We start from the raw sequence: 11,905 nt of genomic DNA, 5'->3' as shown, positions 1-11,905 counted from the left end.
AAAATTCAACACACAACATAACTTCGAAATAAACAACCAAAGTATCAAATCATACATCATTTAAGAACAACCATGAAATGTAAAAACCATCTCTGTTACCAAACAAATTATTCAAAACATTCACAATTCTATGTTTCCAAGCAGATAAAATCTTTTCAGTACCTTAAAGAAAAGGCAAAACACAGCCTTACTACTCCATCAACCAAAGGTCTCGTTTATGTTTGTCCTTCCAAAACATTTTAGCTAAAGATTAAGAAGGATTGTGATACCGATACTAATCAACAAGATACACAACTTCTGCTTTAGATTATAAAAGATAGTCAATTAGATGAAACAAAAAAAAGAGCATCTAAGATAGAACTCTCAAGTAATATTGTTGTATGTTATTGAGTTTTTTTTGTTTTTTTGATAACCAAGAAGTCCTCGAGGGTCAATAGTGCACGGTTCATAACTCAGTGGATAATATACCCACCCCTTTACTCTTCTCCACTTATATACCAGACTTTTTGTCTACGGTAGGGTTCGATTGAGATTGTATATATATGATTATATGGAAGCTGCATAAAGGAATGGGATATGTTTTGACTATATTGGAAAAAGACTGATTTATGAACAACTGACCCCACCCCCACCCCCACCCCCCACCCCTTTTTTACCTTTTCCTGTTTTTAGTGATATTTTTTCTAGAGTGTGGAATTGTAACATTGAACTTGTAAGAATAATATTGTTGAAATTCAATTTCAGCATATAATGTCTATTGTACCATAATTCTCATTGAAAAATGTTGTTCAAAGGGATTATCTTGTCCATTCAAAAGGGGTATTGTTTATTAACCATAGAGATCAAGGAATTTGATCGAATTTCATTCTTTCTCACTATTCAGAGCAATGTGTCAACAACGTCGTCGACTCTCATAAAACAACTAGTTGAAATCGACTATTTGAATCCTCACTATTCCATTTACGCTCAACTCATGTCATGTTCATATCAAATAAAAAAGAATGCACAATGACCATGAGGACCACAATGAATATATTAAAAAGATCAATAACCAACCAAAGCGTCATCCCATAGATCAGTCAAAGAACAGACATTGAAAAAGATTAATCAAAAACATACATCCAGATTCACTTATGTTCACAAACTGATGGTATTCACAATGGAAAATACAAAATAACAGCCTTATTGCTGTATCAACATTCTTTTTACGATTTCAAACATTTTAGCAAAAGATTATGATCTGATTAAAGACTAGTTAGATCAAACAGGATCGTAATATGGATTCTAATCTACACTATACACAACTTCTACTTTAGATGATGTACGCTGAAATTCTGTTACCTCAGCGAGTACTTTAAAAGATTCTTTATCTTCCGTTTCAAGGGCTTGGCTATCATTCTGACCAATGTTGGGGACTTGTCCAAGAAAACCTTGGTAAGCTGCATTTCAGCTGCTACTCCTGTTACATCATAAATATTTACTGTCCTCAGGTGATTAAATGTCATATCCGAGAAACTTTCAGGAATATCATCAACAGCCTCCCGGCGCGCATGTTCTAAATAGTTCTAAGAAAGATTAAGAAATACAATCAGCCTTGATTTAAAATTGAAGATCATAAGAAAGACAATGCATACGAAAAAGAGAGAGAAAAGTAAACATCATTAACAACCTCGATTTCAATTTCTTCTAAATTTGGAGAGCTTCTTATTAAGCAAAGAGTAAATTAAAGATCAAAGAATACTCCTAGATTAATGCAAGATATGTGAAGTCATTTAATATAGAAAAGAGCATAAGGGAGCCAGTCCAATATACAGGTCCTAGGAAGAAAATGTCGAAAATCAGGATGACTCAAAGTTATGAAAATGCAAGTTATGAAGCTATATTACATGAACATACTTGTGATTCCAGCGGAGATTCTCGAGAGCAGGAATAGACTCAAAAATCTTGTCAACATCATGTTCTACCTCTACCAAAATTCTGTAGGCTCATATGAAACATTGGAAAGAAGAGGGACATTCTTTAAATGTAAAAACTTTATTGACAATGAAGATAATTGACCTCAGCTTGAGAACACTAATTTCAATGTGATTTTGTGATCGCATCATGTTGCAACACCAAATGTTCAAGCAATGGGAAATGTGAGATTACACTTCCAAGTAATTTAGAAGAAATATTGACTTCAATTAGTTCAAAGCTAATTAACTAATCAAATCCCTCAAAGACCGGATGAGGACGTATTAGACAGTCCTTGAGAAAAAGATGCCTCAATTGTGAAAATATAAAAAATGCAGAAGGCAATTCATATGGCTTACTCCTAAATGGAGGTTTAAGGACAAGATGTTGAATGCCATTCCTAGAGAGGAAATATATCAAGTGATATCAAATCCTCTGTTGTTTTCTAAAGTGTTTGATCAAATTTCAGTTGCTGAAGTCTATGCCAATTATATCTCCATTTCCTTGATAAGATGCTTGTCCTCGCAACATTTCGTAAAGGCAACCTCGTTAGAATGTCATCAATTACACTATCAGGAAGGTTACTAAATACATTGCGGAGGTAAAAGTTGTTTTTTCCCATTTGGAACCATAACATCAAATGACTACTACAACAAGAATGTACATAAATTAAACAAGACCACAATATCTAAGGAATCTCGAAATTGTCCGGTTAGAGTACACACTACATAGTTTACTTGTGAACTGATAAAGAGATAGTTTCCGAAAGAGCAAAAGCTCAAGTGTATTAAATCCAAGTAAAATAAGTGCTTCTTTAGTTATCCAAAACTTAGAAACATATTATTCCCATTTCAACCTAGTAAAAATCCTAATTCTGCCACCACTGAAACACATCCATGATAGATCTACACCTACCAACACACCATGTCCTTGAAAAACATTAACTCCATCAAGTTTTAACCAAACCCCACTTCAATATCATCATATTAAATCATAACCAAACAATAAAAATGCAATCTTGATATCGATATTCTATAGAACAAGAACCATAAACGAAGAGAGTTTGTGTTAACAATGAAGAAAACAATAAGTTAAAGAAACAGAGAAGAAGAAGAACCTCAGAGAGGATGAATGTAAAGCACTCTGCTCTCTTTGTCTTCTCGAATGGAGCTGTTGGAAGAAAATGAAGAGACAAGCTTTTGAAAATATTTTATTTTGTGTGAGGATGAAACTTACAATTTTATTGTTATATTTTCGATTTAGAAGTTAACAATTTATTTTGTAATGAATGTTGAAAGTATTTTCTATTCATGTGAATTTTTTATTTTTCAAAAAAATTGAAAATATATTTGATCTCTTTTTCAATCACCGTGTAATTATACAAAAATATAAAATAAATCAAAAGAATAGACTAAAGTCGAAACTAAAAAAATCCAACTTTATATGATTTGATTTAGTTTTAAGAACTAATTAAATAAAATAGTTAGTTTAGGTTTTTTCTAATTAAAATGTAAATCAAATCGACCTTTGTGCCCCCTCATTTGAAATAAAGAGCAAATTTGATTTCGTATTTAACAACTAAAACTTCTTTTTTTCGTTTTTCATAATGATTGAAAGAGTATATATATTAACTCCCAAGTAATATACATTTTCTTGTTTAAATATTTTGTATATCATACGGTCATCTTACATGTTAAAGTATGTAATATATCTTATTTAAGATGCATCACATATATTTAAATTGAGAGAATATATACAGTACAAGAAAAAAATTAAGGAAAAGATAATCCAGACACATTTAAAGTTTTATTTTTTTTTCCTTTTGCGAGTTTTATATGTAAATCATCATGTGTTTTTAATGTTCTATTTGAATTATTTTATGACGGTTCCAACTTCCAAAGCCATGTCTTATTTCAGACATGGATCAATAACAAGATTGTCATGCAAAATCTTTGTTAGTTCTGCTAACACACAACATAACTTCAAAATAAACAACCAAAGTCTTAAATCAATAACAAGAATGAAATGAAAAACCATCTCTTTTCTCAAACAGAGTATTCAAAACATTCATCCAGGTTAACAATTCTATGTTTCCAAGCAGATAAAATTTTTATAGTACCTTAAAGCAAAGGCAAAACACAGCCATGCTACTCCAACAACCAAACGTCTCGTTTCTGTTTGTACTTCCAAAATATTTATGCCAAAGATCAAGAAGGATTGTGATAACGATACTAATCAACAAGATACACAACTTCTACTTTAGACGATGCCTGTTAAAACTTTGTTATCTCTGCGAGTACGTTGAGAGATTTGTTAGTTTCCATTTGACGAGGCTTGATTACCATTTTCACCAGTGCTGGATACTTTGCCAATAAAATCTTGATAAGCTGCATTTCAACCTCTTCTAATAGTACATCATAAAACTTAACTGTCCTCAGATGATTAAATCTGATATCCAAAAAGCTTGCAGGAATCTCATCAACAACCTCCTGGGGCACAGATTCGAAATAATCTCCATCACTAAGGATACATTCCTAAGAAAAATCAAGAAAAAAAACCATCAAGTAATTACATACGAATATAAAAACATGGAAGATATAGAGAGAAAAATAAACATTAGTGACAACCTTGATTCCAATTTCTTCCAAATTTGGAGAGCTTCGTATTATGCAAAGAGCAAATGAAAGATCAAAAAACTCTCCAAGAGTAATCCATGACATGAATAGGCGTTTCAGACAGTTAAGAGCTAATGGAAGCCTTGTTAGTATAACTTCAGTTGACCCATTATTGACCTATGAATAAAATGACAAAAATCAGGATGAATCAAAGTCTAAAAAAAGTACAAATGAAATTGTATTACCATTAAGTAAAATGAAGTAAAATACCTCAAAAAAATCCCAGCTGAAACACTCGAGAGCAGGAATAGACGAAAAAATATTGACAAAATCATCTTCGTCCTGTAGAACTAATTCTCTAGGCGCATAAAGAACATTGGAAAGAACGGGGACATTTTCAAGATGTTTCAATTGTATATCGCCACGAAAGATAAATGACCTTAGCTTTGGAGCATTAATACTCATGGGGTACAGATTGTCTATGTCTTTTAGCACCAAATCCTCAAGCAACGGGAAATTAGATATCAAACTTTCAAACGTATCAGAAGATAACGTGACAGATTTCAATATTAGCCTAATTAACTTATTAAATCCCTTAAAGAAACATGGAAGCTGTATTTCACATTCCTTGAGATACAAATGCCTCAATGCTGAACAATTCAAAAAGAAGTTAGGCAACCTGTATAGAGGATAAGTACATGAAAGTTTAAGGACAAAATGTTGAAGATGATCAGTGTCGAGGGAAAAAATCAAACGATCAACATCAAGACACACTATTAGACTAGTAATATTGAGGGCGACCTTCAATATTATTCCTCTATGAAACCTGAGAAAACTCTCAAGAATTGGAATAAATCCAATGGTAGGGGACATCAAGTCCTCTGGTGTTTTCCACACTGTTTGATCAAACTTCACATGTGGAATTCTCCAGCATATATATTGCCAGTCCTTCGAAAGTGTACTAACTCTAACAACATCTCGAAAAGACAACCTACTTAGAATGTCATCGATTAAATAAATGTTAAGGTTGCTAAGTCGATCAGGAGAAGGTAAACTAAGTCCTTGTTCATCTGGAGGCATGACAATCTGTAGAAAGTAAACAAAAGTACGATAGATAAGATCAAAGTACACGCTACACGAACAACAAACAAACATGTCACAAATCTACGATTAAAAGAAAAGGTGCATAATAGGAGGCAAATGTAACCTTTTTCCATGTTTAAAAAATGCAAAAGAAATTATTTGTAGCTGACATTTGCATTGATTTCTTTAATCTTCAACTCTTGATGTAAATTTGTTTAGATTAGGCTAATTCAAACACATATAACGTATTTTTGTATAGAATTTAGAACTTAGAAGTTTAAATTAGTGATGTTATACTTATTTTACTTGAACTTTATTGTATTGAGTGCTTATATCAAAACACTATAGGAATAAGTAATACTTGACACTTCCTTCAGCACTAAAGATGTCATTTGGTATTATATATAAAAATAGTGTTGTATGAAATTTTAGTACAATGTTTGACTGTAAGTTTAACTCTGGTACAACTATTACTAGTATTACAATTAACCTCTTTTGGGATATATGACCCCAAGCATTTGTTCTACAAGAAGCAGAAAATATTAATTTAGTGAACTACACACTTGATTTTAATATTTTTGTGTAACAGAATAAAAAAATACATCATGAAATTTTAATTTATGTATAAGCTATTTATAAGAACACCAAAATCATGAAAATGGTATTATTTTTAAATTCAAATAATCATATCCAAACCATAATTAAACCTAAAACTATCAAGACTTGAATGATAAATCATATTCCTACAAATTAAAAAAAATTGATAATTGAACAAGGTGATATTCATTATTCATGACTAAGCCATAAGTCCATATTTTACCTTTAACCTATGTTTTCTCAAGACAACATAATTAGAATTACACAAATATTTTACTTTTTTCTTAATAGTGTATTTTTGTAAACACTACAATATTAAAAGGAAACAAGTTTGAAATAACTTAATTTTGTTTCTATAATTACACCGTGAATTTAGATACACCCATCATTGGAGTATACTATAGTTCTTTTTTATGAAATTTTTTTTATTCATGTTGTTATTGTTGTTTTAATTAGGGTTTGTTCAGAGGGTGACTCAATCCCTTTAAAGATGAGGCATATGTCTTAGGTCCCCAAAATTGGAAGGCCTAACTTTAGTAACAATAAAATTATCTTAATCTTTTTGTAGAAAAAACAAAGAATGTTTTAATTTGTATGGAACTCTTTCGTATGGATCAATTTTATATTTAAATTCCACATGATAAGTTTAAGTCCACAAGATTAAAAATATTTTTTGGTATAAATATATCTTTAGTTTAAGATCATGAAAATAAAATTATTTTTATGAAAAAGAAATAAATAATTTGAATCTCACATAAAAATAAAATATAATTAAAATTTCGGCCTCCAACTTATTTTTATTTTTAAGACACTATCTAGCTTGAGCCTTCACTTAGTTTATTTATCAATTATGTGTACTAACTGTTGAAGCAAGCTTGACAACTGATAGAACACTTCAAAGGAACAGATCCATCGAAGCAGAGTGACGAGTTAAAGTTAGAGCCGTACTAGGATTAGACTATTAAATCTTATGTTATGTACGACTAAGCTATTGAATATTATAGGAGTCAACTATGATAATGTATTTGATTTGTAATAAAATACTACTCATGTAATTATTTGTATTGTACAAGGACTCCTAGTATAACTAAAATAAGACTCTTCTGCGATATAAGGAGATTGTAACTCAACATTATAATAATCAATACATCCTTGATTTCTACATACTTTCGTGAGATTTCGACATGGTATCAAAGCAATAAAGCTTTTCCGCTTTTTAACATATTAGATCATAATAAAAAAAACCAAGTTTATCAAACAACAATGACCCCTTCTACCAACATTCTTTGGACCTCTTCACTTCATCATTTTATTTTGTCCTGCTCCATTAAACTTAAGCTAATGAACTATCTTTTATGAAGGACACAAATGACTCAGTTGATTCAAGTGATAAGATTAACCGAATTCATCACAAAACCAGGTTAAGCGACCTGTTCCACTTTGAAGACTACTGAGAAAATTGTAATAGGCGAGAAGAGTGTTAAAGACAAAAACATTGTTGATGACTAGAAGGAGAAGGATGTGTTACTAAGGAGTTGGATTTCAGGCACTTTGATAGAAGAAAACATGTACCTGATTGTAGGCTGCTCAACTGCCAAGAAGATGTGGAAATGCTTGGAAGAAACATATCTTCAAGCAACTAAAGATAAGTAGTTCCATCTCAAGCAACAATTGCAAAGTGTGAGGCTAGGAACCAAAAAAATTGACGAATACATTAAGGAATTTAAAGGCATATATGTGATGGTCTAGCAACAATTCACAATCATGTAGATGAAGATAACAAAAGTGATTAATTTTTCTAGAGGTATAGGTCATATTTACAAGACCTTCAGGACTGTCAAGTTATGTAAGACACCATATCCTACTCTTAATCAGTTTGTTCATGCTCTCAGGGGTCTTGATATGAGGGAGGATAAAAAAAAAGTTCCTCAATAAAACCATAACATGACATTCTCTGCCAAAGAGGCAGGGTAAGAGGAAACTACTCTCAAAGAAGAGGAAACAATAACTTCAATTCAAGAGAAAGATGCTTCAAGTCTGCTGGACAAGGAACATGTCCTTATAACACCAGAAACGGACCAGGTCCTCAAAACAGTTCTTCAGGTGAAAGTCATGAAAGAGACAATAATAATGCGTGTCAAATTTGTGGTAGGAATAACCATACTACTCTTAAGTGTTTTTACAGGTGAGACTACTTTTACCAAGCCAACAGATGAGCTACCACAAGCATTGACTACTACTAATCTATAAAACACTACTGATGACACCTTATATGTGGACTCAGGAGAAAGAAGCCAAATGACACATTACTCAGGTATCCTAACTGATCTTAAACAAAACACTGAACCAAATAAAATAATTATTGGGAATGGATCAAAGTTAAACATTATACATGTTGGAAACATATTTGGAACAGGTCCAAAGTTAAAGGAAGTTCTCCTAGTCCCTAAGATCAACAAAAATTTACTCTCAGTTTGTAAGCTTGCAAAGGATAATTGTTGTACTCTTTAATTTGGTGAAACTAAATTTATTGTAAAGGACAAGTGGACAAGGACATTGCTGGACAAAGTATCTAAAAGGAATGGACACTATGCTTTGCAGACAACAATCTCTATGCCTTGACTGCTGCACACGACTAGAACACGTCAAAAAACATGTGGCATACTAGATTAGGACACCCTAGTTTGAAGTTTTTAAATTTTTTTGAGTAGTAATAGTTGCATCAATGTTAGTAGTTAGAATAAAATTCCTACTGTTTGTTCTAGTTGTTAGTTGAGAAAGAGATGTAAACTTCCTTTTTGTTTGAGAGATAAAATTGAGAAAAACCCCTTATTGAAAATTCATCGTGACTTATGGGGACCAGATCCTGTTGAGGCTTCCCATCATATGAAATATTATGTATTTTTTATGATGATCACATAAGATATACATGGATTAATCCATTGAAAAAGAAGTCTGAATATATTTCATAAAATGGTAGAAAAATAATTTGCTAAAAAGATTAAGATTTTTCAGTGTGATTAAGGTGGTGAATTTATCCAAATAGACTTCATTAAGTATTTGGAAGATCATGACATTAAAAGATATATTTCATTTCCTAACACACCTGAACAACATGAAATTGCATAGAGAAAACATAGGCATATTGTGGAGACCGACTTAACTCTACTACTTAATTCTAACCTACCTCTGTTTCTTATGGGTTGAAGCTTTTCTCACTGCAATAGTTCTCATCAATAGATTATCTTAATCAATCCAAAAGATGGTGACTCCGTTTATTAAGTTTCATGGGGAACAACCTGGATACAACAACCTAAAAGTATTTGGGTGTAGATGTTTTCATATATTAAGAGTAACAATAAGTTCAGTCCAAAGACCTATCCTTGAATTTTCATAGGGTATAACAACTTGCACAAATGATATAGATGTTATCATCCCTCTACAAGTAGGTTTTACATATCCAGACATGTTGTGCTTGATGGAAACAAATTACCCTATGTGTCTTCAACTCAATCTCAGACTAAAATTGATGTCTCACCTCACCTTGCTACTTTTGTTAAATCTTTCTCTAAACTACAGACACCTAATAATTATGATTCAATGGAAATACATGTTGCTAGCCTACGCATTACTGGTGATAATGCTGGTACACCTCATATACCCATTGATGATGAGAGTATTATTGACCTCTCAGGGGAAGTATCAGATGTTGAGGAACAGGTTGAAGTTGATGATCCATACATTAGCATCGAAACTCCAGCTGCAAATTTTGAATCTGCCAGTAGCAGTGAAGAACAATTTGCTCTTACAGGTCCAGTTAATGATCATCATCAAGCAACCATTTTATTTGATTTATTAGTCGACCAACAAATTGTCAATGCTACACTCTAGTCCACTATCTTGGTCGATGTAATAGTTGAGGTACTTCCTGAACTAGGAACAGGGCGAAGGAACGGCACTTGTTACTTGTTGCTTGCAGCAGCAAAGAAATTGTGAAAGAACCAAATACTACTAAGGAATCACTAAAATCACATTATTAACTTGCATCGATGCAAGAAGAAATTGATGTTTTACATATTAACAAGACATAGATTTTTGTGCCTAAATCTCCTGGTATGAACTTGGTTGAATCAAAATGGGTGTTTAAGACAAAATTAAAAGCTGATGGGACAATAGATAGATTTAAGGCCTGACTTGTGGCAATGGGATTCTCGCATCTTGAAGGGATGCATTTTGAAGAAATATTTAGTCTTCTAGTTAAATCTACAAGTATTAGTGTGGTTCTATCAATTGTTATCAGTTTAAAGAGGAAAATTAGACAACTAGAAGTCAAAATGTGTTTCTCCAAGGCTTTTTACAAGAGGAGGTATACATGAGTCAACCTCCTGGTTTTATTGATCCCTAAATAATAAGCATGTATGTCTACTTAAAAAGGCAATGTATGGTCTTAAACAAGCCTCAAAAGCCTGGTTTGATAGGTTTAGCATGCATATCTTACACTTTGGTTTCATTTGTAGTAAGACTGACCCTTCCCTATTTACTTTGCAAACTCACAAAGGCAAAATATTTCTCTTGTTATATGTGGATGATATTATTGTCATAGGAAGTAATTCATTTCATGTGTTAGAGTTGGTTCTAAAAGTTTGAAAGAAGTTTTCTATGAAAGATCTTGGCCCTTTACACTTCTTCCTAGGATTTAAGGTAAACTATTTATTAGGTGGAATTCACTTAAATCAAAGCAAGTATGTCGCTGAGCTGTTGGCCAAGACAGAGATGACTTTGTCAAAGGATGTAGCCACTCCTTTGGTTAGAAAACATGGTTTGCTGAAGTTGTGGGAAGTCTTGTATATACATCATTATACAAAATGATAGTAGGGAGTCTTCAAATTTGACCCTCACAAGACCTGATATCACTCATGCTAAGAATTTAGCAAGCCACTTTATGAAAATCCCAAACATTGAACATCTTTAAGTGGTAAAAATGATACTCAGGTACATCAAAGGAACTCTACACTTTGCACTTAGAATTATTTCACAATCACCATGTAGGTTGTATGGCTACTCAAATGCTGATCGGGAGGTTGTATCACAACTAGGAGATCAACTACAAGTTATAGTATCTACGTAGATGAAAATTATATTTTTTAGACCTCCAAGAAACAGACCACAGTAGGTTGATCAAGCGCTGAAGCTGAGAATAGAGCACTAGCCTCCACTGCCACAGAAATAACTTTGATTTTGTATCTTCTTCATGACATTGTGGTGTCCCTTCGATCTGTTCTTACGTTGTATTATGATAATATGAGTACGTTGTATATGATAATTAATCCAGTTATGCATGCTAGAACAAAACATGTTGAACTGGACTATCATTTTGTTCGTGAGAAAAGGGCCAGGGGACAATTTCTTACTCAATTTGTGAAGTCTAAGGATCAACTAGCTGATATTCGTACCAAAGCCTTATAAAAAAGGGTTTTCACTGGTTTTTGCAGCAAGATAGGAGATACAATTCCTCTACTCTCTAGCTTGAGGGGAAGTGTTGAAGGAAGCTTGATGACTGATGGAACACGTTGAAGGAATAACTCCATCAAAGTAGGTTGATGAGTTATAGTTGGATTCATACTAGTATTAGACTACTAAATCCTAAGTTATATACG

At 32.5% G+C, this 11,905-nt stretch overlaps 1 protein-coding gene across 1 annotated transcript; it reads right to left on the bottom strand.

The window, feature by feature from the left end:
• Positions 1-1,337: 1,337 nt before the first annotated feature.
• LOC101267274 (F-box/FBD/LRR-repeat protein At1g13570-like) lies at positions 1,338-5,648 on the bottom strand. Its single transcript, XM_004248381.1, has 5 exons — positions 5,395-5,648; positions 4,839-5,247; positions 4,581-4,745; positions 4,296-4,487; positions 1,338-1,565 (listed from the first exon to the last, which is right to left on the bottom strand). Exons 1-5 carry the CDS (start codon positions 5,646-5,648, stop codon positions 1,338-1,340), a joined length of 1,248 nt encoding a protein of 415 aa, XP_004248429.1.
• Between the last annotated feature and the right edge of the window lie 6,257 nt (positions 5,649-11,905).

Source organism: Solanum lycopersicum, chromosome 10, assembly GCF_036512215.1.
Source record: "Solanum lycopersicum chromosome 10, SLM_r2.1".
In the NCBI taxonomy this organism is placed as follows: Eukaryota; Viridiplantae; Streptophyta; class Magnoliopsida; order Solanales; family Solanaceae; genus Solanum; species Solanum lycopersicum.
The sequence above is the reverse complement of the archived record's forward strand: the minus strand, read 5'-3'. Positions and strand labels throughout refer to the sequence as shown.